General features: G+C 40.4%; 1 protein-coding gene across 2 annotated transcripts; it reads left to right on the top strand.

Moving 5' to 3' along the window:
- Positions 1–5,499: 5,499 nt before the first annotated feature.
- TNMD (tenomodulin) lies at positions 5,500–21,659 on the top strand. 2 transcript variants are annotated; one of them, XM_004317194.3, is made up of 7 exons: positions 5,519–5,724; positions 5,890–6,021; positions 15,155–15,295; positions 15,506–15,607; positions 18,836–18,989; positions 20,628–20,794; positions 21,275–21,659. In XM_004317194.3, the coding sequence occupies exons 1-7, from the start codon at positions 5,677–5,679 to the stop codon at positions 21,482–21,484; spliced, it is 954 nt and encodes a 317-aa protein (XP_004317242.1). In that variant the 5' UTR covers positions 5,519–5,676; the 3' UTR covers positions 21,485–21,659. The 2 variants fall into 2 exon arrangements, with proteins under 2 accessions (XP_073655719.1, XP_004317242.1); XM_073799618.1 differs by lacking the exon at positions 15,506–15,607 and having other exon boundaries at positions 5,500–5,724.
- The last annotated feature ends 676 nt before the right edge of the window (positions 21,660–22,335 follow it).

The raw sequence follows: 22,335 nt of genomic DNA, 5'->3' as shown, positions 1-22,335 counted from the left end.
GACCAGTGTAACCCACAATGCCATAGACAATGGAGCAATATCGACAAACTCCTGAGGGAACAAAAGTGTGCAAGAATTTTCTAGCCTATCTGTTTGCCCTTCAACAGACAGATATTCTCAAACATGCCAAAATTCAAGAAATGCAACACTCATGAGGGCTGCTTAAAAAAAAAGAACTAGTAGCTGATAAAATCTAGACAACTAAGAGATATATCAAAACAAAGAACTCAGGAATAAAGTAGCTGTGATAAAAGGAGTAGTGGTAAGCACTGAATTCATTTACACAGAGAAGCAAGACCAAACAACTTAGAGAATTCTAGGTGGAGAACAGAATGTAAATGTTATAAACTATGAGAAGGTAAAACTAATAATATAGCTAACAAAAATCATGAGTTGTGAGGGGAAGTGCATTTCACCATATTTCATAATGATAACTCATTTCCTCATATTTATAATAATAGTTTATTATGTACCAGGCACTGTGCCAAGTATTTTATATGTATTAACTCTTTTATTCCTCACAACCCAATGAAGTAGGCACTTTCTAATCCCCATTCTAAAAATGAGGCACATAGAGATTAAATAATTTGCCCACCTTATAGCTAGTAAGTGGCAGAACTGATCTTAATCCAAGCAGGCTGTCTTCAGAACCCAGGTTCTTAACCAACTACCCACGGAATCAGTCTAACACTATCAAAAATTGAAACATGGAGATAAAAATATAATAACTATAACCTCTTTATATTTTCCAAATCTTTGATTTTAACTTTAAAATAGCCTTTCAGAGACTACTGTTTCTTGAGGGGGGGAGAAGCATTTATCTGAAGTTTATCAACTTCTTTACTTTCACTTTGATTTATTTTTCTTTTGTTCAATTTCATACTTTTTAAAAGAGCATGTGTACTATTTCTATTAAAATTTTATATCTATCCATTTCTCAATCCTTTATAATAAAAGTGATGTCCAGAATAATGTTCATTAATCTTAGTAATTAATGTTTATGAACTGTTAATATCTGCAAGATTGCAAGTAAGCACTTTAAATGGATTATCTCAGTAAGTTATCACAGCAATCTTATAGTTACTATTTTTATCCTCCTTTATTCAAATAAGGAAATTAAGGTACAATAATGGTTATTTCTGGTTAGTACAAGTTTGGAGGTATTTTCTCCCTCTTTTTTTCACTTCTCTATATTGCTTGCTTATTTTATAATGAGTATGTATTTTTTAATAAAAATGTGATAACCATTCTAAAAGTATATTTTTAAATAAATAACTCTTGAAGATTCCCCAGTGGTCAGTCTTGAGCTTTTTTCTCCTTCTATTCTGCCCTCATTCTCTAGACCATGTCATCAACTCCCATAGCTTTGAATACCATCCACAGGCAAATGGCTCCCAAATCTCTATATCCACTCCAGGGCCTGTCTTCTGAGTTCCAGACACATATGTTCAACTGCCAACAAGACATCTCCTCTTGCATGCTTCATAAACAGCTCAAATTCAACATGTCCATACTCATCACCCCAAACTGGTCTTCCATGTTTCCTAATCCCAGTGAACAGCACCACTCTCCACCCAAATGCACAAACCAGAAATACATGAATCATTTTTTTATTCCTCCCTTTCTCTCACCCTGTGTATCCAATTTATCACCAAGTACATGCTACCTCTAAAGTATACCTCCCAAATCTGTCTACTTCTCTCCATCTCCACTACCACTTCCTTAATCCAAGCCACCATAATCTCTTGCAATTACCTTCTAACTGGTCAACCTTTAAAAATTCTTGCTCCCTTACAGTTCACCCTTCTCACAACAGCCAGAGAGATGTTAATAAACATAAAAGGAATTGTGTATCTCCCCTGCTTAAAACCCTTCAATGAATTCCCTCTGTTCTTAGAATAAACTAAGAAACCCCTCACCCTTTGTGGCAGAAACTGCAAACTGCCTACCCAATATGTTTCCCCTTCTATAATAAAACCAGGATTCTTTTAGGAGTAGTAATAGGCTGAGTTGAAAATAAAACCTCCTCATATTACATTATAGCTAGGGGCGGCCATACAACCCAGTTCTAACTAATAGATAAGCGGAAATCTGCAGGATAGGGCTTCCAGGAAAACTGTTACTTTCCTGATGGAAAGAGACAGACTTAGCTGTCACATGTCTTTTGCCCTTTTCATTCTCTCCTTTTGCTGCCTGGAGGTAAAACAGCCATCTTGGAAGCATGAAGATGGAAGCCATGCTCAAAGGATCATAGAACAAAAAGATGGATGCTTGGGTCCTGAAACTTGTATGAGTCCTGAACTGCTGACACTGAGGCTCCTTTATGTCAGAAAAATAAACCTCTTATTTTGTTAAATCACCATAACTTGGTTTCTGTTACATGCAGCCCAAAACAGTCCTAATAGATACAATCTTGTATGATATGGTCCCTGCCTACCTCTTCAGCCTTATCTCAAGCAACTCTCCTCCTCATTCACTGTATTATCACCACACTGACTTTCCTTTTACTCTCCAAACACAACCTCTTTTCTGCTTCAGGGTATTTGCACGTGCTGGTCCCTCTGCCTGGAATAATCTTTTCCCACTCTACACCAGCTAACTTCTACTCATTATTTAGGTCTGAGCTTAAGGGACATCTCCTTAGCATGGACTGCCCTGACCACTCTCCCCACCAATCCAATTTAGGTGCTTTCATAACACCTTAAACATTTCCTTCTTACGATGTTTCATAATTTACATATTTTTTTTTATTTACAGGATTTTTTCCTTTTAGTTTAACTTCTGTCTCCCCAACTAGACTCTGAGCTCTATAATATCAGGGACTGTGCTGGTCTTGTCCACTACTAAATACATATCTAGCCCCTATAAAAGTGCTTGCCACATAGATTGCTAATAAACGAACAATCTACTGAAATTTTGAGTGCTTTCTGCCATTTTCCCTGCTCTCCTGAAACAGATTTAATCACTCTTCCTTCTATGCTTCCATGGCATATTGATTTGACCTCTATTTTAATTCAATCTTTTTAACAAATGAGGCATGTTTTAAAGGATCTCAAAGTCTTCTCAGAAGAAAAACACAGCAGAGATGAGATCAGGGAAGTCTTTCAGGAGCTGGTAATATCTAGGCAGTATTTTGAAGGCTAAATGAGAATTTTCAGGTAGACAAGGGGAGGAAGGGAAACACAAGCAAAGAATATAGTATGTGAAAATGTCCCGTAGAGTAAAATGGCAGAGGGTGCTCAGAATCACTAAAGCATAAGGTGTAAGGAAGGCATTGGAAGCATAGTGTGAGTAACATTGTTGAGGAGGTACCATCTAACACAATAAACATGGGTTTCTTCATAAGACTGCTCTCATAGCTTTCTTTTTCTTTTTTTAAGGTTGGCCAAAGAATTGTAGAACAAATAGAACCATGATTTATATTTCATAACTTCCATAATCAACTTCATGCATGAACATGTCAGCAACAGTTAGAAAATTATTTTTTCTTCAAGATATTAGGATGTGGATGAAGTCCCACATACATGCTCCATGACTCTGCCCAGCTAAGATACCCTGTTGGCTCCATCTATGGAGGAAATTGTCCAAAATCAAGGCTTGGAGGGATTAGGCAGAGTCAAGACCATGAAGTGCCTATGAGGTCACCATAAGTAGCTTTGATTTAATAGACAATGAATAAACACAGAGGATTTTAATCAGGGGAGAGATTATCCTCAGATTTGAGCCCTAGAAAAGATCATCTTGAAGGAAGTGGATTGGAGGCAAGAAAACCTGCTAGGACTCTATTGCAACACTAAAAGTAACTATGAGAACCTCAACTAAGACAGTGGAAGTTGAGGATAGAGAGAATAAGATTGGGAAGATAATTCAGAGGCAAAATTGACTGGATTTAATAATTGATTAGGCATGGAGGCCTAAATAGGCAAAACAGGAAGAAATCAAAGATCATTTGGAGGTTTCTATTCTAGAAACTGATCATCATGCCATTTAGTGAGAGAGATAATGTAGAAAGAAGAGTATATTTGGAAGGAGAGATAATTAATTCCATTTGGAACATGTGGTATTTGAGGTACCTCTAGGATATCCAAATGGGGATGTCTAGCAGGTTAGATAGACCCATGGGTCTGGAGCCCTAAGAGCAGCCTGGGTTAGAGATATGGACTTGAGACTCATCAGAGAAGATGACAACCTAAACTAAGGCTTTAAAAGTCAATATAGGGAGAAAAGAATGGCTTTGATAGATGTAATAATTTAGAATCAAAAATACCTGGTCACTGATTGGATAAGGGAATGTGACAAAGAGAGGAGAGTCTAGGACAAACCACAGGTTTCTGGTTTTGGAGGCTGGGTGAGTAATGGTTCCACTGTTACGGACTGAATTGTGCCCTTCCCAGCCACCTAAATTCATATGTTGAAGTCCTAATGCCCATTATTTTTTAATGTGACTGTATTTGGAGATAGGGCCATTAGAGGGGTAATTAAGGAAAAATAAAATCGTACAGATAGGTCCTAATCCAATATGACTGGTGCCCTTATAAGAAGAGGAGATTAGGGCATATACCTGCATAGAAGGGGACATGAGGAACATGTGAACATGAGGAAAGCCATCTACAAGGCAAGGAGAGAGGCCTCAGAAGAAACCAACCCTGATCTTGGACTTCTAGCCTCCAGAGCTGTGAGAATATAAATTTCTGTTGTGTTATGGCAGCCCTAGCAAACTAATTCAGCCACCAAGCAAGATTAAGAACATGGGAAAGAAAGTAGGTTGGGGGCAGGGGTTGTGCAAAGAAGAAGGGTTTGGTGTGGGACATGTTGAGTTTTGAGATTCCTGAGGTCCATCGAGGCAGAGATATTCAAATGGCTTTGAAATTCAAAAGACAGTGGAATTATAGATACAGATTTGGAAATCATTGATATATAGGTGATATTTTAAATTGTGAGAGTGGATGAGATCATCCAAGAAGTGTATATATAGAATGAGAAGATCATCAAAGATAGAACCATAAGGAATATCAACATTAAGGAACAGATTGAGGAAGAGAGCCTAGGAAAGGAAAATAATCAGAGAGAGAGAATGAAGAGAGAAAGAAAACGTATAATTAACCTTTTAAATCTTGTTTCTGATTATAATTAGTTGACTACCTATTGATCTCGGTCCTCAAAGAGCTTTAACATAGTGAAGAAGGCACTACCTTATTCATTCCTGAATCTCCTACACCAAGCACAGTGCCTGCAATAAATATTTGTTAGAGCAAATGGAATTGAAATTAGAACTTCATTCCTCTTTTTTTGTTTTGTTTGCTTATTTCTGGAGTGTGCAGTGTGTGTTGCCACTGATATTTTAAGTTCATAGTGAAAAATAATTTCAATGTGTCCTAGGCTTGGTCCCCTTCCAAACCAACCCCCAGGACAATAGTTTTCATTATAACCTTCTGTCTTTGCCATTCTGGATGGAATTCTGTGCACAGAAGTTATATACATATATGGGTATATCTATGTAACAAATTGCAGCACAGGAGCCCCCTGGGCTCCCTCAGGCTCTGGTATGACATATTTGAGCCATATAAATTCAGCTTCTCCTCTGGCATCTGTTAGCCGACTCACTTGCAACTCCACCTCAGCAGTGGTCTCTTAGTCCTCTCAAAGCAGGGAAAGAGTGCTGTGTGCTGAGAGACCATGGCAAAGAATCCTCCAGAGAACTGTGAGGACTGTCACATTCTAAATGTAAGTTGATTCATATTTTTATTCCCTTTTGAGCAGAAGCATGGCTTCACAGATTTATCATATTGCAATATGAACATTAAAAAGTGAAATCAAGTGACTTTGAATTATGGCTTGCAATTTTAAGGGCTATTGTGTATTGTTTTATTCTCTCTGTTCTTTGCTTAGGCAGAAGCTTCTAAATCCAAGAAGATATGTAAATCACTTAAGATTTGTGGACTGGTGTTTGGTATCCTCGCCCTAACTCTAATTGTCCTGTTTTGGGGGAGCAAGCACTTCTGGCCTGAGACACCCAAAAAAGTGAGTAAATGCACATTATTATCCAGTGTTTCTGTTTTGAGTTTGATTGAATTTAATTAGTGATTGACATATATATTACTCTGAAAATGAAAGTCATTAAGTTCTTTTTGTGTGTATTTTTTGGTGGTATGAAAAACTCAGTCAAGGTTTGCTCTCTCTTTTTTGCCTAATTATTTTGGTAAAGGAAAAATATGTTTTCTGCATTTTGGTTAGTAATGATAAGATGTAGAATTACCCATTCTTTTATTATGTTTTATAAGGAGTTAAGATTCCTCACAGAAGCAAAATTTTTACTGTAAGAAAAAATACTTTCCATCTTTCTTTCAATTATCTGGGCAGAAACTGATGGAAAAGTAATTATACTACCACATAAGAAGAAACCATGAGAAATGGGAGCAAAGGATTTTCAGGGATTATGTTTCTGACTTAATGAATCTGCTGTGAGGACAGGCAGCAAACTCCTTTTCAGAAGGAGCAATTCTCATACCTGAATTCATGTTTATTTGTGACTCAAAAAAGAAAACCAAAAAATCTAGAGCTTTTCAGCTTCTCACGAGCCACAGTCGTTGGTGTCCCACTGAAATAGTAATGCTACAAAGTAGAAAAGTGACACCAAGTCATTAATCACAGATATCACGCTTCTGATACTATGGTTATTTGGTGAAGCTTGGCTGCATTGTAGTTGATATTAGTGTACCTTAGTGTTATTGTTACTCCCGGGCTCACACACAGTGGCTAAGTTTAGATGTGACCCAAAGAAAATCATAGTCCCTTCATGCCAACAATTTCCATTTGAAAGAGAATTAATAAATGTACAAGCTATGAACGGTGAAGATGGTTTCCTGGCTTTGCTACATTTTTCTCTCTGCATGTGGGATGTTGTTATTGCTACCATTATTATTAATTTGTTGTCATGGGATGCTCATTTCTATTTGATAACAGACGTAGGAAGGGAAAGGCAAAAATCCAGTAGGGAGGATAAAATACAAGAAGATAATTGGTATGAACCATTAGGAGTCAAAGGAGTGATAGGAGCAGAGAGGAAAGAATATGGATCAATGAGGAAGGAGAGGCAGGGGGTGAGGAAGTGTAGAAAATAGAAAATCAAGTGGACAAGTGTCCAAAAGAAAACAGAGAAGTAAGGCATAGCCACCTTTGGATTCTTCACCTCTGCTACCATACCCACTTTCATTTAGTACTAGAGGCTACCTTATCAAGTTTAAGTCAGAGGGAGAATGAATAGCAAACTTTGTTTACTTGCTTTTTTATTTATACCTTGTTCCAGAAAGGATTTCACGCATCATCCATTGCCTATAGTTAGCCCTTTCTCTTATCTCTCCCACTGCTCTCTGCTTCTGAACTGCTTACTGTTCACATGTCTTTCTAGAGAAGCCACCTATATTCAGACTAGCAAGGTGGGCAAAGTAATTGAGATCAGGAAAGAAACAGCAAATGACTAAGAGTGCCAAGATGCATACCAATCCAATTCTGCTATTACTTAGCTAATTCCCAAGGTAACATGCTGTCCCACAAATTGAATCTTGGATCCTCTTGACAATTACAGATGGGTTAGAGGAGAATAAACCCTTTCATCCTCCATGGCCATACTGTTCTTAGCTGGGTGTAGTAGGTAGCTAGCCCTTCTGACCACCCATACATGTTTGCCTGAACAAGGGGCCAGATGGTTTTTCTAGTTTTATTTTAGCCATTGGAATTGCAAATTCTATTTTGAAAAAGTTTATGTGTTTTTCTAAACTTACAATGCTATTTGTCTCGGTACAACTATAAATGACTAGGTGGGGACCTTGCTTTTATCTAGTAAGGTGCCAAGCTCACTAACAGAGCCCATGGTCACCTCTGCTTCTGTGTTATATTGTCTTTGATTCTCACTCCAGTTCACTTTTTAATACATTATAAGGAGCAATCCTGTGATTCCTCAAACCAAATGTAAAAATGAGTCACTGCATGCACAGAAGAGGTGAGGTATGCTACCAAATAAAGTTTATCAAGAACCAAATCTCTCAAGAAGTAATCCGTCTTAGGATGTGATTTTTAGCAAAGGGATTCTCAGAAATGAACAAAATCATTACAAAGTAATCTGGTAAAAGACGATAAATAGGTGTCTCCTGGGGCAAGTTTTTCCACCATAAACAAAGGTTGTTTGTTCTCTGTTCCAATGGGGAGTTACAATTTACTGCCTTTGATATTTAAGTCCCGGCCTTCCCCACAAGACCAGGCTGGGTCCATTGCAAACTGAGGAACCAGCTGGAGATGTGGATGCTCCACTAAGCCCACTACCTTTAGTTCCCAGACAAAAAGCCCCAGGGAACATCTGTTGTTTCCAATGGCTAGGGCTGCCAATAAGCCTGCCTCAGAGCTGACTTATGATTGCTGGGAAGTGAAGAGTAGTCAGATTGGTCTTGGAAGAAGATTTGCAGAGGAAAAGGATCCAGGCATCTTGCACAAATTAAAGAGGCTCCCCTAAAGAGTATGGCCTGGCAAGAAACAGCAGTTAGCAGATTAAAACCCAGGCTCTTCTGGACTTTCCTTTACAAGCCTGTGGGACCTGTGGGGACTCTTGGGGCCCTTGGTGGAGAGAACCGGTGATACTGCTGTGCTTATGGATGACAGTGATGTGTTTGGCATCCCGGGACTTTCTCCAAGTTCTTAGCATTTGCTCCTCTAGTCTCCGCCACACATCCTTTTTATTTTGCTTTTGACATCTGTTTATAATTAAGTGTTTATTTAACATTCCACATCTGGTGTTGACATTTCCATGCCAGTAATTTCCCCCCTCCTCCTTCTATTACCTCCCACCTTGGTGGGGATAAAATATCCAGATGCTTTTTTTTTTTTTTTTTTTTGCGGTACGCAGGCCCCTCACTGTTGTGGCCTCCCGCATTGCGGAGCACAGTCTCCGGACGTGCAGGCTCAGCGGCCATGGCTCACTAGCCCAGCCGCTCTGCGGCATGTGGGATCTTCCCCGACCGGGTCACGAACCCATGTCCCCTGCATCGGCAGGCGGACTCTCAACCACTGCGCCACCAGGGAAGCCCTAAAATATCCAGATTCTTGATCTAAAACGGGGGGGCGGGGGAGAGAGAGAGAGAGAGAGAGATGAAAATAAAATGAAACAAGGAAGACTAACTTTCGGAGAGCTGTTGCACTCCCTTACAGGCTACAGATCCCCAACCCACAGCCACATACAGAAGCCACTTGAGCTGAATGAAAGCCGGTCCATCGAGTTCTGTATTCAGCTTTCTCAACCAAGCAGAGGACCTATTCACTCCCAGAGATTTTGAGAGAGCATCACAAGACTTCACTTTCAGGCAGTGACTGCCCAGACATCTTTGAAGCAGATTCCCAAGAGAAACATTCTTGCTTAAAGCTCCCTGTATTACACATTAAACCTGAAACAATCAGAAATCAACTCCCCAGCTAATCCATCCAACATAGAGAAAACAATTCAGAAAAATTCCAGCCTTTAAACCAATAGTTGATAGATGTAACACAGACCTTGTAGCCTATCCCTTCCAATCCTTTGTAGCATGAGGCAGAAGAATAATAAACTAAATTAATGAAATGCTGCCCTTCCTGCCATATATAGGAACCACCTGGTGACTTTAGGGCTATTTTGAAAGGCTAAGTCCTAAAGCCCACACAGCAATCCACAGTTTCCTGGGGATGTCTCCTCAACTTCTGCATACTACCAGGATGAGATGAGAAGGGGTAGGATATGTGGGCATCCATCTGGCCTCCCCCTCACCTCAACTGCAGATGACCATTAAAAGAGTTTTATTCAAGACTGCAGGCCCAACAGCACTCTAGGCTGAAAATCTTTTGCTCAGAAAAAGCACTTTCCTGCTAAGTCTGGATCGGGCTTTCCTGTGCCTATTTCTTTAAGTTGGCCAGAGACCAACTTTCTTCACTTATCTTCACTTATCTTTTCACTTATCTTCACTTATCTTTCTTCACAAAGATACAACTTTCTTCCCCGAGTTCCCTGGGCTTTCCTACACAGCAGTTTGATAGGTAAAATGTGGGTCTGGAGAAGCATTTCATCCCCTCAAGGGAAGAGACGGAGATGGAGCTGAAACCTCTTTAGCAGGGGGACTGAGCTTCACCAGATGGTGCCACGTCAGCGTTTTTAAAAGACTTCATTTTATTTTCCTCTCAAACCATTTCAAGAGCAAAGTCCACCCTTGTCCAGCCACTGTCACGGGTTAGCTCTTGGTCTCGGCTGCCAAGGGGCAGCATCGATTATGTAGAGTAGGACTCCGGCTACTAGGGGCACATTCGTATTCCGTCTCTTCATTCTCCTAAGGCATTTGCTGGGCAACTTACTTGGTACCAGCCAGAAAAAACCTAGGTCTTCAAAGGGAGCTGTCCTTCAGTGGCTGAGAGTGGGATTGGGGCTACTGTAGGGAAAGCGGCCCAGGAAATCAACAGGTAGTAGCAGTCCAACGGTTCAACCTGACAGGTGTTAGCCAAATCGGAACAGAATTGGTTTGGTCAAACTACTACATACAAAATAAATAAACAACAAGGACCTACCGTATAGCACAGGGAACTATATTCAATATCTTATAATAACTTATAAGAGAAAATAATCTGAAAAAGAATATATATATTATTATATATTTTGTATATATGGATAACTGAATCACTTTGCCGTACACCAGAAACTAATACAACATTGTAAATCAACTACATTTCAATTTTTTAAAAAATTGATTTTCTCAACTATTCAACATTGCATTTGGCAATGGGTGAGAGATAAAGATGGGAACTGAGCCTCCAGAGACACTTGGTGACTTGTCCAAAGTCACACAGCTTGTAAGTGGCAGACTTGAGGCTAAGACTATAACCTGGTCTAGAGAGTCTTTTCACTATTCTTCAGCTGCATTTAAGAATAAGGAGTGGTGAGGGTAGTGGATAGGGAGAAACTTCCAAGCCAGCTTGAGGATCTAGATCAGGGCTCCCCAACCCCCAGCAGGTACTGGTCTGCGGCCCCGGGTGGCACAGCAGGAGTTGAACTACCGCCTGGACCATCCTCCCCCCACCCCCCCGTCTGTGGAAAAATTGTCTTCCACGAAACCAGTCCCTGGTGCCAAAAAGGTTGGGGACCGCTGTTCGACATGAAAGAAATGGGGTTTTTTTCTTTTTGAAAAAGAGGAATGTCTGTGCTGCCTATGCCAGTTTTTTTTCAGGACTGAGAACTGGTGACTGAAGATGCAGGAGTCCAACTTTGCATAAGAAACAATGTGTCTGCTCTGTGTTGGTTAAAGAAATACCCAGAGGCCCTTTAATTCCCACAGGCTAGGTTGGTATAATATAATACAATGCATTCCCTTCCTTTCCTTCCAGCCTAACACCTGCTAGCCAGCTCTTCTGAGCATGTATTTCACCTTTGGAGAGTGTACCTCATAAACAGACAGTAAGAAATGAAGGTGGAGAGAAGAACATCTAGATTAATCATAGGCTTCAAAAAACAAACCTAAGCCAAATGTCCTCAAATCCCTTTCAGGACAAGTTAAAGCTACCTGCCTCGAAACAGATCCATCACACTGAGGTCTGAGGCAGCTTTACTTTTTATAAAAATCTTTCTTTTCTGATCTCAGAGATGGTCACAAATTGAGGCCAGAAAACACAGCAAACTGTGAAAGGAGGATGTTAGGGCTCATTTGCTGCCTGAGTGGAGAATTTAACTGGACTGAGGAAAGAATTCCTGAGCAGGGAAGAGAAATGAGTTTGTGTTCTCTCCACGTTTTGTCAGTGTGGTCTTCTTACATCCCTAACTCCTTGGGGTTCACCACGTATCTATCTCGTTTTACTTCTGAGTCATATTCCACCCATTGGTTTACCTGTCCAACGCCAGTGTTCTGGACCTTCATAGTTGAGACCAGCCTTATGTGTGGATGGAGTGGGAACCCATTTGAGCGCTGCTGCAAAGATGCCCTTGCCCTTAATATATCTCTTATTCCTGGTGCCATTGTGCTTAAAAACCACCATTAGTAATTCATTCCTTTGAGTTAAGTATTGCACTCATTTTTTTTTAACAGACAAACACCCATCACTAATACCTTAGTGTGTTTTTTTTAACAGACAAACACCCATCACTAATACCTTAGTGTGAGATCAGTTGTCAGATTGATTTCTTCTTTGATATAAGGTACCTGAAGCACCATGAGATTCCTAGATGTCTAGATAGGAGACAGAGGAATAGAGGGAGATGGAAAGAGGAGGAAGGGCTACGAAGGTACAAAGAGGTCAGGATATAAAAAGAACAGAAAAGGGAAGCTAGAAGCACCAAAGATTAACTTGCCCTAATGTGCCGGTTTGGTGGAAGTGTACTTCTCATCATACTCTGTCCTTCCTGGAATAAAGCTGAGCTGGAGGCAGTCTGAGATGAACTACTGGGAGCCCACTCACACTTCTCACAGACCGGTCATCCTTCTCTGCTTTAGTTTGCACCTGGAGGGGACAAAACCATTTATTCCCTCATCTCCAGAAAGACCCTCAGCCCCTGAGCCAATGAGCTTAGTAGACAGAAAGGTACTTCTGAAGCCAAAGGCATGAGTTCAGTCTTCATATGGGCCAGTGAAGCTTGCATAGCCATTACCCAGGCAATGTGCTCCACAGGGACCCGGATGAGACAGTATGTCTGGATTTGCTCAAACCCATCCCTAAGCAGTCCAAAGTGGGCCACCAGCATCATCTTCCTAGACAAAGGACAGTCTGTTCCAAAAGGGCACCTTTGATAGTGAATTCCATCTGAGTGAATATATAGCTCCCTACCCCCCCCCACCCAGATTTTACATATAAATGAAGTCATTCTGAGCCCACTACCATTACAAACAGAAAGGCAACATGCTAGTGAATGAATACAATCAGAATGGACCCCTCCTCCCCTACCAAAAAAGAAAAAAACCTCTTTGAAAGAATGCTGAAAATAATCAAGATCTGCTGAGCTTGGCAGTTTCCAATAGTTTTCATCTAGCAAGGTGTCCAAGTGAAGTGCATTGCCAACAGTGCAGGAAAACTCATTCCACAGAAGTACACTGAAATCCTAAATGTCACCAGTATGGTTCCATAGTCTTCTACCAATGATTGAAAATACAGCCTGTATTTTCCCTTTTGCCCAGGTAGGCAGTGTTCCAACTTCCCCTAGTCTCCAACCTCATTTTTCCGTGCAATAATCCATCAGTTGTGCTACTGATGAAACAAACACCCCACCCCACCCCCAATGACTAGTGGTGTCGACATTTGTCTCAACAATGGATAGTATTTCTAAAGAAATTCCCCCCTGTTGGGAGATCTGACAAGGCTAGATCTGAAGTAGATGCCTCTCTCCTCTACTTAGGTCAGGCCCACTGAGAGCTCAATTTGTTGCCATAGGTAGAAGTTTCTCAAGCTGGCTGCAGAGCTGGAACTGAGGACAAATTTATAACTAGAAGCAAATAGCAAGTCTAAAGGAATTTTCTACCTGTCACAAAGCAGGCCAGACTAGCTGTGTTAACTCTGCAGTTGCTGGAAAGTTCTAAATACTGTTTTCCTTCCCCTTTTAAAATATGGTCTCTTAAAAGACCTTGCCAATGCTCAAAACCTCTCTTTAGGAAGATGAGAATTTGCCATTGATGGGGAAAATGTGTTCAATACATACTTCAGCTCTAACCATGTCCAAGGCACTGTAGGGCAGCAAAAAGGTAAATGACATTGTCTCTTGTTTTCCTATTCAGCGACTACATCAACTTTTCACACTTGAAGTAATATTGCTTCTACAAACCCTTCCAATTTGTTTTTCTACTTGAGGTGGGGAAAATTTGACCAGGTTATACTAACATTCAGTCACAGATACCGGCAGACATTAAAAAACAACCCAACCCAGCACAAGCAATACAAGACTGCCACTGGGAACAGTATTATTAGAAAGCAACAATGGCCCTGTAGATGACTTGCTTTTTCAGGTTTTTACTTTACCAAATGTTTTTCATAAGGAAAAATGAGAATGAAAAAACTCGATAGCCAAAGGCCTCCTAACAACAGGGATAAGATAGACTTCCACATGGCACCATCAAGTCTGGCCTGGTTTGTGACAGGTAACAAATTCCTTTAGGTTACTTATTTGCTTCTAGCTATAAACATGTCCTCAGTTATAAGTAATGGGCTTATTAATAGACTGGGATACTCTATGGGACTGGTCCTTTTGGCCCTTAGAAAAATTATCTCTTTTAGAGGGTAGGAGAGAGTCTGGGGTTTTGTTTCAACCACTCAAGAGCAACCTGATATGCAGCTTTGCCAAGGCGATCTTCTTGGGAGACTCCATATTACATAGTGCATATTACAATTCACAGCTGTTGAATTCTATATGCAGGAGAATCTGGAGAACTTGAAGTCAGCTGAATCGGGTTTGGAAAAGAAAAATCAGGAATCAACTGAATGAATTTGGTTAGCCCATAACAGAAAAGGTTAGGGGAAGGCAGTAAATGTTTCCTGGAGCTTAAAGGACAAAAGGAAGCCATTGAGGTCAGAGTAAGACGATTATCTAATGTTCACCAAGGAGAATGGTCTTCAGAGTTTTCAGAGTCTAAAAAGTACAGATCCGAGACTGTTGAGACAATATTAAATGCCTGGATGGATAAGATAAAGAGCAATGCCTAAGCATTCTAAATCTGTTCAAATCTCTTTCTCAGTCCTAGTGAATTTCACAGCGAGTAAGTGGGTGACTACTGCGTACTTAGAAAGGGAAGTGGTAGCTTAAAGAAGCAGTATAGGTTTTTGGCGATTCCTCTGCTTACCACAAGTGGAAAACACCTTACAGGCTGCTTGCAAAATATCATTTGCTATTTATTCAAGGCTGCCAAGAAAACTGTTGGAATTGTTAGTAATTAGTTCAGCAACTTGGCTTGAATACAAAATACTGGCTCTGAAGGGATCCCCATATCAGCTCCAGTGCCAAGAAACACCTCACTTTAATCTCGAGTCTCAGAGAATTCCCAACAGCAAGCTGCTGAGATGGCACCTCTCTGCAAAGGCTCTGGAAAAAGAAGGTGCCCCAGATATTACCCAATTAAAGTGTCTTATGAAGGGACATACTGAGTATCTTAGAGCTTGTTTTCCTCTGTTCTCCCAGACATATGACATGGAGCACACTTTCTACAGCAACGGAGAGAAGAAGAAGATTTACATGGAAATTGATCCCGTGACCAGAACTGAAATATTCAGAAGTGGAAATGGCACTGATGAAACATTGGAAGTGCATGACTTTAAAAATGTAAGTTGGATCTTTTCCCCCTAAAGCTTCCCACTTAAAATATTAGAACATTTGAGTCAAGTTAAAAATAGCCTGTAGCCTCCATTTAATTTATAAGACAAAGCTTTCCCTTTGAATTCAAATTTTGCCAGCCTGGGGCCCTGACAAACCATGAAACTCATTAATTGTGGCTATTTCAGGAAGTTTTGTTATTTTTTGTCTGTTTTATAGGGATACACTGGCATTTACTTTGTAGGTCTTCAAAAATGCTTCATCAAAACTCAGATTAAAGTGATTCCTGAATTTTCTGAACCAGAGGAAGAAATAGATGAGGTATGTAAGAAAAATAATAGTAATAGTAAAAGCCATAATTTATGGGGGCTAACTCTGTGTCAGACATTGGACTAAATGCTTTACCCTCATTTGATTCTCACAACAACCCTATAGACAGGTACTATTATCATCCCCATTTTCAGATGCAGACCAAAAAGTGACTTGTCCAAGGTTACACAGCTAGTGCAGAGCAGACTGGGATCTTGAACTCAGGCCTTTCAACAAACCTAAAGTTCATGCTTTTAAGTCCAACGCTGTACTTTTATACCCAGGTAACCATTATGTACATTTGCTTCCAAACCAAAGATTTCTGATAAAAGGGGTGAGCCGGAGGAACAAAACCAATCCTGCTAAAGATAAAGTCCTGAAAAAAAGTCCCAAGGCCACCTGGATCCTTGCCACTTTTGTCACACTGTGACATTCACCTATTCTAAAGATTTTAATTCAACACTACTATATATAAAATAGATGACCAACAAGGACCTACTGTATAGCACAGGGAACTCTACTCAATATCTTGTAATAACCTACAGGGAAAAAGAATCTGAAAAAGAAAAAATATATATACATATATATATTTATATATAAAATATAACTGAATCACTTTGCTGTATACCTGAAACTAACACAACATTGTAAATCAACTATACTTCAATAAAAAATTAAAAATTAAATTAAAAAAGATTTCAGTTCATTCACCTTACCATTTTATGCTGGGCTGCTAATAGAATAATCCACCTTTAACATATCACTAGGAAAGACAAAAGTAAGGAAGGTGAGAACTACAGTATAATACAAATTCTCTGAAAGCACACTCCCAGGCCATGGTGAGGTAACCTAGGGCAGCGGTCCGCAACATTTTTGGCACCAGGGACCGGTTTCATGGAAGACAATTTTTCCACGGACTGGGGACAGGGCATGGTTCAGGTGGTAATGCGAGCGATGGGGAGCCATGGGGAGCAGCAGATGAAGCTTCACTCGCTTGCCCGCTGCTCACCTCCTGCTGTGCAGCCAGGTTCCTAACAGGCCCAGGGGTTGGGGACCCCTGACCTAGGGCACCAATGCAATTGCTGAATGGCCGCTATAGGCCTGGTGGGAGATGGAGGATTATTGCCTAAAATATAGCCATCGGTAAGGCCTAGGAGACTTAATTTTTCCCTGAATATCCTGACTGTAATTATGGTATGCTGCTATCTATGACAGCCTACCTCCACTGTAGCCAGAAGAAACAAATATTGGGTTGGGTTGATTTGTTTTAGTGTTTAACTGGCAAATCTAAACTGAGATTATGCCAATGGCACAGTGGCCACTCTATATACTGTAAATACCTCTTTCATTTTCTTCTGTCTCTCCCAGGTTCTTTTTCACTTTTCTCCTGCCCAACTCTCTCCATGTTAATTTTCACCTACCCATTTATCTTTTTCTTTTACTTTTCTTATTTTGGGGGGTGAGGTGGCGTGGGGATCACTTTTTTCTTTCCATTACCCAAGTCTCGGGGTTGTCACTGGCTCCCACAGACATGATATTAGTCTCCTCATGTCCAGAGAAGTTACAGACCCTGGTTCCTAGAATTTCTAAGAAAAAGAAGATTTCCCCCAAAGACGATGCTCTGCTCCCAAGGTCTATGGCAAGTGAAAAGTTTTGGAGATTTTTTTTTTAATAAGCCTAATTTGGATGCATCTGAGGAACAGAACAACTTCCAGGATATTAGGGGCAAAAGTAAGATGAAAGGAGAATCAAGAAGATAAAAAGCTATTATACCCAATATCATATGCTGCTTTTTACAGAAAATAATGTAAGCGTTTGAGTAGGGCCAGCCAGCAATACTTCCCAAACTGATACAACAAGATTTATTTTTCTGAAAAAGTTAAAGGCTGGGACTTCCGTGGTAGTCCAGTGGTTAAGACTCCGTGCTTCCACTGCAGGGAGACTAAGATCCCACATGCGGCATGGCAAAAAAAAAAAAAAAAAAAAAAAAACGTTAAACGCAAAGGCCCATAATGTCTCATTTTGGCCCAATTTATTCTTCAGTTAATATTGTCAGGTTGTCTAAATACCACAAGTATTCATCTCATGATAGTGAAATTGCTTTATCTTCAAGAAAATCCTATTTTTTTTTATTCAGGCTACAGATTTTTTTTATGAGACAAATTTGTGGTCCTGAATGACAAAAACCCTCTTATTCTGCACTTCCCTCACCACTGTATCCATACTTTGTACATGTTAAAGATGCAGAGCAGGTATATAAATAGCCCTGATTTTGCTAACAAAGCTAGTCAACGTACAAACCTCATTTTATACAGTCCCTTTCAATGCATCCCAAGTCTTTACAGACTCAAGGGCAAAGGAGCTAAGATGAGACTTTTAAGTGACTAGGAGAAAAATTATACAAAGCCATATTTCAAAGAATAAAAACACTGAAATCATAAAGCTAGAAAGAAACAAAAGAGAAAAGGAAAAACCTTATTAAGAGTAGGGGAAAAAAATGTCAAAGCCCAGGAAACAAATGATTAAGAGCTAGGTACACAAGACAACTACTTCCAACACTAGAAACAGAAGAGAAGGGGGCATTTTTGACAATATAAGAGAGGCTGCCTAAACAAAAAACATCCTATGAGACAAATTCTAAGCGTCTAGAATGAAAGGAGTAAAATAGTAGTAAGGCCAGTGAAGTCACAAGTTAGACCTGACTTTGAAACAAAGTATCTTTGGTACTACAACTATACCATTAACACACAGTCTTGTAAAACCAAAATATTAGGTTCTGTTGCTACTTAAGTGATTTCACCAATTTGGATTATAGGAGTGTTTTTCAGCTTGAGATCAAATTCAGCTTGCAATCCTAGTCGTAAACCTAAAACAAGGCGGCGGGCACTCACAACATCCATTTAAAAGAAAGAAAACAAATGTAAATCACTCAGGGTTCCAGAAGCCCCAATTAAAACATACATGGCCCAGTGGGAGGCCCAGAAAATGATGGAAAGCCTTCCTGACTTTAAGGGAAATGGTAGCCGAGAAGGCTCCTGTTTCAGTGAGCAGCCCTACTGTTAGATGGGAGAGGGAGGGACCAGTTGTTAACTCTCCCAAGGGCACCTACTTCACTGGGAGCTCTGGGACTGGAATTATTATTCAGACTCGAAATATGGTATTTTCCAGGATCCCATAATGTCTCACTCATTTTATTAATTTCTCTGCCTATCCCCACCCTGAACTACTTTCTTCTCTCAGAATGAAGAAATTACCACAACTTTCTTTGAACAGTCAGTGATTTGGGTCCCAGCAGAAAAGCCTATTGAAAACCGAGACTTTCTCAAAAATTCCAAAATTCTGGAGATTTGTGATAACGTGACCATGTATTGGATCAATCCCACTCTAATAGCAGGTATGGCCTCCTTCTCCTCCTCCTCCTCTGTTTTCCAAAGTCAGTAACATTTCCAGCATTCAGAGACTACACTTCTAGGAAAACAAATGATCAGCTTATATCTTCTTACATGAAACTGTATATGCTGACTGCCAGTGAGGAGGGAATTTTTCACAGCCAAGTTATAAATCAGATAAATTAATGCTGACAGGCTTTTAAATATCCCAGCAAAGGTAACGCCACCTTAATGTGAGTAGTGATAGTGAAAAGCTAATCTGTCTCTCTCTGCACATCTATATTCATTGCAGTCGGGCTACCAGACTATGGCTCAAACCACTGTGTACCCAACCCAAGAACAGAGGAGAGAAGAGCCAAAACAATGCTCTGTTGTCTCAAGAAGGATTTTCTATGTCAAATGGTGGCATCCTCCCCGGATGATAGGACAGTCACTGCAATACAAATTTCTCTGTGGCTATTTTAGGAACCAGTATAAAAGTAATTGGGTGCTAAAGGGCCAGAGTAAAAGACTCCAGCTCTCAACTTCCAGTCAGCCCATAGAGAGGGCAAAGTCCCTGGACATCTTATTCTGCCCACCTAGTATAGAATTTGGCCTCCCTCATTCTGGACAGCATAGATTACTACACTTCCCAAGAGAGAATGCTCTAACCAATGTGGGCATCTATTGGTACTCTTTGGCCTTAAAAAAAGGCAACTAGGGACTTCACTGGTGGTGCAGTGGTTAAGAATCCGCCTGACAATGCAGGGGACACGGGTTCGATCCCTGGTCCGGGAAGATCCCACATGCCACGGAGCAACTAAGCCCGCGAGCCACAGCTACTGAGCCCTAGTGCTGCAACTACTGAAGCTCATGCGCCTAGAGCCCGTGCTCCTCAACAAGAGAAGCCACCGCAATGAGAAGCCCACGCACTGCAAGGAAGAGTAGCCCCCGCTCCCCACAACTAGAGAAAGCCCACTCGCAGCAACAAAGACACAACCAGCAAAAAAAAAGCAACTAAGTGCAATTACTACAACTTCTGCTTCAACATTCTTCTCCTAAAGGACGTTAGTGGAAATCATGATGAAATCTGAATAAAGTCTGTAGTTTAGTTAATTGTATTGTACCAATGCTAATTTCTTAGTTTTGATCATTGTACCGTGGTTATGTAAGATGCTAACATTAGGGGAAATTGGGTGAAAGGTATACAGAAACTCTGTACTATCTTTGCAACTCTTCTGTAAATCTAAGATAATTTCTAAATACCAAGTTTAAAATTTTTTAAGACAGGAAAGAGAAGGGATGAGGAAGGAGGACAGAGGGCACTGAATCAAACCAGGCAACCAAAAAAATATTTACTGAGCACCTGCCATGGGTAAAATCATTGTAGGAGACACCAAAGTCCCCTGCCCTCAGTTTTTAATTTAATATGCTAATAAGGCAAAGCAGTAAGTGATGCCAAATGAGCAAAGAAGTCTATGTACATGGGAATGGTCAAATTTCTTTTGGAAGATCTCCGTAAGATATCAGCTGCAGGAGCTTGGAAAAGTGGTTCATTCATGCCTAAATGATGGCAGTGAGAAGACACAATGAAAATCTCTATCCCCAAATGCTAGTTCCCCAAGCAAAGCAGTTGTGTCACAACTTTGTGTTTATTACCTTAGTTTCAGAGTTACAAGACTTTGAGGAGGATGGTGAAGACCTTCACTTTCCTACCAATGAAAAAAAAGGCATTGAACAAAATGAGCAGTGGGTGGTCCCTCAAGTGAAGGTGAAGACCCGTCACACCAGACAAGCAGCAAGCGAGGAAGAACTCCCAATCAATGACTATGTGAGTTCTGTTCACGTTTTTCTTGTTAGGGGAAAAACAAAGAGCCTTCACAAAACTCACTACCCCTCAGATCAAAGTCACTGAAAGGATAATGGTCATTGTTTTAAGAAAAAAATATTTAAGAAGCTTGGAATTCCTAGAAGACTCATTCAAAATCAATCTTGTCAATCTCCTGTAATATACAATAATGGAAAGGAATATGAAAAAGAATATATGTATAACTGAATCACTTTGCTGTATAGCAAAAATTAACACAACATTGTAAATCAACTATACCTCAATAAAGTTGTTCTAAAATTTTGTTAATTGAAAAAAATAAAATCAATCTTGATCTAATCCATTGATGTATCTCCAAGACCAGGCTCAGGAACTTAATTGCTCACCAGTCCCCAACTCCTATAGTCTTATACTCCTCCCCTGCTTGGCAGACCTCTTCCTAGTGAACCTGCCCCCTCCAACACTGGCTTCTTCTTCTTTCAGACTGAAAATGGAATAGAATTCGACCCCATGCTGGATGAGAGAGGTTATTGTTGTATTTACTGCCGTCGAGGCAACCGCTACTGCCGCCGCGTCTGTGAACCTTTACTAGGTTACTACCCGTATCCATACTGCTACCAAGGAGGGCGGGTTATCTGTCGTGTCATCATGCCTTGCAACTGGTGGGTGGCCCGCATGCTGGGGAGGGTTTAATAGCAAGTCTGAGCTCAAGTGCTTAAACTTCTGGCAGCCAACATATAATAAATGCATGCTATTCAATGAATTTCTGCCTATGAGGCTTTTGGCTCCTGGTAGCCAGCACTCCGGAATTACTTGTAGGTAATTCTTCTCTTCATGTTCTAATAAACTTCTACATCATCATTAATGGCCTGATTGCTGCTGAACACACTGGGTGAGTGTTTGTTAAGAATATTCCCTACAACTGAAATGGAGCAGATCCGTCTCACATGGAAGACAACAATAAAAACTTGCATTTCATCAGGTTTGGGGAGTAGGAAAGGGCAAAGCATAAGAATTCTCAAATACTGTATTTTACTAGGCTGTATTGAGAAAGTGGAAATAGGGGCTGATGACAAAATGACCCCATAACTGATGCATAAAAAAAATGTGTCCTTTTGTGCATACCCCAGTGTCTAATTATGTGAGAGACATATTGTGGACTTGCTTAAGCATCTCTTAAGCCACTGGACAGGCAGTGAGTCACAGCAGGCCAACACTAAAATATTCCAAGTGCTCAGACTCAGCAAAGGAGAAAGCTAACCTAACAAAAAGTGTCCCAGGCTCTCCTCCTGTGAACAAGAACTCAACTTTGGACAAATTCAATACTTTATAAACTTCAGGTATGACTTCTCTTTTAGATCAGTGTCTGGTTACATAACTTTCCAAGGCAATAACCTGGAAAATGGGGACCCATAAATATCATTCACAGAAACAGGCATTATAGGACATTACTGAAGTGAGGAGTCAAACGGGATTTTGTTTTTCCTCCAAAACCACAAGAAACTAGCAGTATGGCACTTTCTTAAAAGAAGGGTAAGGCCTAG

The sequence above is a fragment of the Tursiops truncatus genome, chromosome X (assembly GCF_011762595.2).
Source record: "Tursiops truncatus isolate mTurTru1 chromosome X, mTurTru1.mat.Y, whole genome shotgun sequence".
NCBI classification, from domain to species: domain Eukaryota; kingdom Metazoa; phylum Chordata; class Mammalia; order Artiodactyla; family Delphinidae; genus Tursiops; species Tursiops truncatus.
The sequence above is the reverse complement of the archived record's forward strand: the minus strand, read 5'-3'. Positions and strand labels throughout refer to the sequence as shown.

Bases quoted from the DNA above. Each gene is read 5' to 3' on its own strand.
- TNMD (XM_004317194.3), top strand. From the start codon at position 5,677: ATGGCAAAGAATCCTCCAGAGAACTGTGAGGACTGTCACATTCTAAAT. The intron at 15,608-18,835 runs GTATGTAAGAAA...TTCTTCTCTCAG, and splicing joins CAGAGGAAGAAATAGATGAG to AATGAAGAAATTACCACAAC. The intron at 18,990-20,627 runs GTATGGCCTCCT...TTATTACCTTAG, and splicing joins CAATCCCACTCTAATAGCAG to TTTCAGAGTTACAAGACTTT.